This window comes from Oryzias melastigma, linkage group LG15 (genome assembly GCF_002922805.2).
Source record: "Oryzias melastigma strain HK-1 linkage group LG15, ASM292280v2, whole genome shotgun sequence".
NCBI lineage: Eukaryota > Metazoa > Chordata > Actinopteri > Beloniformes > Adrianichthyidae > Oryzias > Oryzias melastigma.
Window position 1 is genome coordinate 6,584,963 of NC_050526.1, and position 2,992 is coordinate 6,587,954.

The following is a 2,992-nucleotide window of genomic DNA, read 5'->3' on the forward strand; positions in this document are numbered from 1 at the left end:
GAGGTTTACGTTATTCTAATTTGGAGTTTAGCTAATATTTTAGCAACATCCTAACGTTTTTGACTAATTTGTTAAATGCTGGGGGTTTCTTAAGGCCAGTTTAGAGTTTAGCTTTTATTTTAGCAACAGGCTAATGTTTTTTACTCATTTGGTTTACTAATCAATTTTAGGCTAATTTAGAGTTTACCTAGTATTTAAGCAACAAGCTAGCTTTTTTAGCTAAATTGGCCTCTACTAAGGTTTTTTTATTCTAATTTTGAGCTTAGCCAATATTCAAGCAACACACAAAATATTTTTGCAAAACTGGCACGGATTGAGAATTTTTAGGCAATTTTACTACAAATTCTTCAGAAATGAAGGTCAATTTCAGCACTCTTATAAGAGTGCTGAAAGTTCTTCAACAATTTTGTTTTGGCATTTTCAACAAATCCTTTCTGCAGTTAAAGTAAATTGCATCACTATTTTCAGCAAAAAGCTTCAGCATCTTCAGAGGCTATTTTTTTTTTTTTTAGCAAAAAGCAATCACACAAGCATTATCACAGGTAATGCAGTTTTCTAGTTTTAGTTGCATCAGAATTGGCACAAGAAAATGTGGGAAATTTTGATCTTTCTGACCTTTGCCACCAGGAAAAGTGCTTCCAGTATTGGCCATCAGAGGGCAGCGTAATATTTGGAGATTACACTGTGGAGCTGACTGGAGAATCGCAGGGCGAAACCTTCACTCGTAAAGACATGCTGCTCACCTACAAATCAGTGCGTGATCCACAAATATGCAAGCATGTCACTTCAACACTCCTCTTTTTTTGGTCCTTTTTTATCACAAAGTTCCCAATCTCATGAGATATTTTTTTTCATTTTTTTTGCCCTTACATGCTCCAATTTGTCCAGGAAAAGCAGCCACAACATGTACGCCACTTCCACTTCCACGGATGGCCTGAGATCGGAATACCGGTCGACGGACGGGGGATGATTGACATCATTGCGGCCGTGCAGAGGCAGCAGCAGCAGTCTGGAAACCGACCTATAATTGTACACTGCAGGTGAGGCGCTTCATTCTGACAATCCAGAAACTGCATCCATCATGCTTTTTTTTTTTTTTTCCAATTATTTGCTTTTTGATTAAATGGATCTTGAAAGATTTCAATTTTCGAGGTAATTTTTTGTGTCTGTTAATATACATTGTACATTTTCCCGTCAGTAAAGCTGGTGTTCTACACTTAAACCACTTATGTGATCCCTTATAAAGACTTAGCTGTGAAGGCTTTGATCAGAACCTAGCTTCAGGTGGAGTGATTCTAAAGCAGCACGCCCCGATGGGATTGATCCAATCCACTGATTCACAGTCAATTAAAACCTCTCAAAGTAAAATCTCCTCTGACTCCCAGTATGATTAATCTGATAAGATGAGCTAACGACAGGAAATGGTGTCATCACTCTCTTCTATTCCTTCATCACCACTTGTCTAAGAGGGGCTTTTTAAAGCTTTTCCTTCGTCTCGGGGGAATGGGGCTAACCCGCTGCAATCCCTAACGTCTCTCTACACTTTTCTCTTCCGAATCGCGCGTTTCTCTCGCTCCTTGTCTCCCCCCTCCAATCCCACCATCATTGTAAACATTGACTCAGTCAAACACTGAGCTTCCAGACTGATTAGTGTTAGCGTTTGGATTAGCTTCTCTTTAAGTGAGGATAATTACTAGCGTCATTACACAAAGGTCACCTTTTCTCTGGCAAACTTTTGAAGTTAAATGGAAAACAGATGTGCAGAGATTACAAGTGCTGAACTTTAACGGGGGAGAGAATGAAAATATATATTGAAATATCAATTTTTGACTTTAAAGGTGAAATCCTAATTGGTTGGATGGATTTCACTTTAAAAAACCCCATCAGGGTTTTTATTTGGAAAATGAGAAGCTGTACATTTTTAGACATTAAAAAAAAAAAATTCAAGTTTCGCAGAAAATGAGAAAATTACAAGTTTGGCAAAGTTTTGCTGATTTAGATGCCGATCGCATTGTTCTCATTATCCTTAGTGCCGGCGCGGGACGGACGGGAACGTTCATCGCACTCAGCAACATTCTGGAGAGAGTTAAAGCTGAAGGTCTCCTGGATGTTTTTCAAACCGTTAAAAGTTTACGTATGCAGAGGCCGCACATGGTTCAGACGGTGGTGAGTCCAAAACAAGATCATTTGCATCATATTTTTACTAGACTCTACCATTTCTTGTGCTGTCTAGAATAATTCTGCTCACAAACACATATAGAATTCCTCTCATCAGTATTCTTTTTTTTCTCACTTCTCCAGGAGCAATATGACTTCTGCTACAAAGTGGTCCAGGATTTTATTGACATTTTCTCAGACTACGCCAATTTTAAATAAAACCTGTTTTTTTTTTAAATAAACATGAGCCAGATTCAAATATGCAATTTTTTTTCTCAGATTGTTGTTTTGTAAAAGCTTTTTACATTTTGCACTTGACAAAAAAAGATGTATCATGCTGTAAATAATCTTCCAACACAGATGTCCTTTTCAATAAAGTTATTTGTAATAATAATAATAATAGTCATGAAAATGGAGAGATTAAAAGTGTTTTCATTGTAGCTGAGCTGGTTCTTGTACTGCAAAGAAAAAGTCACACACTTCACAAGTGTAGTGTGTGTTTTTATGCTAGTAACCATTCTGTATATTCCTTTAACGTGCTGTACATGTGTGCTGTTACTGTCTGCTTTACTTTGACCACAATGCCTTTATATTACTCTTGTATTTGTTGCCCTTGCAACATGTTAGACTGCAGTACAGAGAATACACAATGTGTTTGATGAGTAAAACGACACGCCGAATAACAGAAATAATTTATTCTCTGAAGTATTAGTAATATTTTTTAGTCCGCTCAAACTGACAAAAGATTTTCTTTTTGTCAAATGCTGTAAATGACCTCTCTTCTGTCTGCGAGCAGCTGCTGCCTACTGCCATTTCATTCACTGACTTACTTCTT

At 37.3% G+C, this 2,992-nt stretch overlaps 1 protein-coding gene across 1 annotated transcript in view; it reads left to right on the top strand.

Moving 5' to 3' along the window:
• LOC112162060 (receptor-type tyrosine-protein phosphatase epsilon) overlaps nt 1-2,986 on the top strand; it is a 28,941-nt gene extending 25,955 nt beyond the window's left edge. Inside the window, exons 18-21 of the mRNA XM_024297706.2 lie at nt 628-753; nt 889-1,040; nt 2,031-2,166; nt 2,302-2,986. Of these exons, the coding sequence (XP_024153474.1) occupies nt 628-753; nt 889-1,040; nt 2,031-2,166; nt 2,302-2,376 (489 nt within the window). The 3' untranslated portion in view covers nt 2,377-2,986. The remainder of the gene's footprint in view (nt 1-627; nt 754-888; nt 1,041-2,030; nt 2,167-2,301) is intronic.
• The last annotated feature ends 6 nt before the right edge of the window (nt 2,987-2,992 follow it).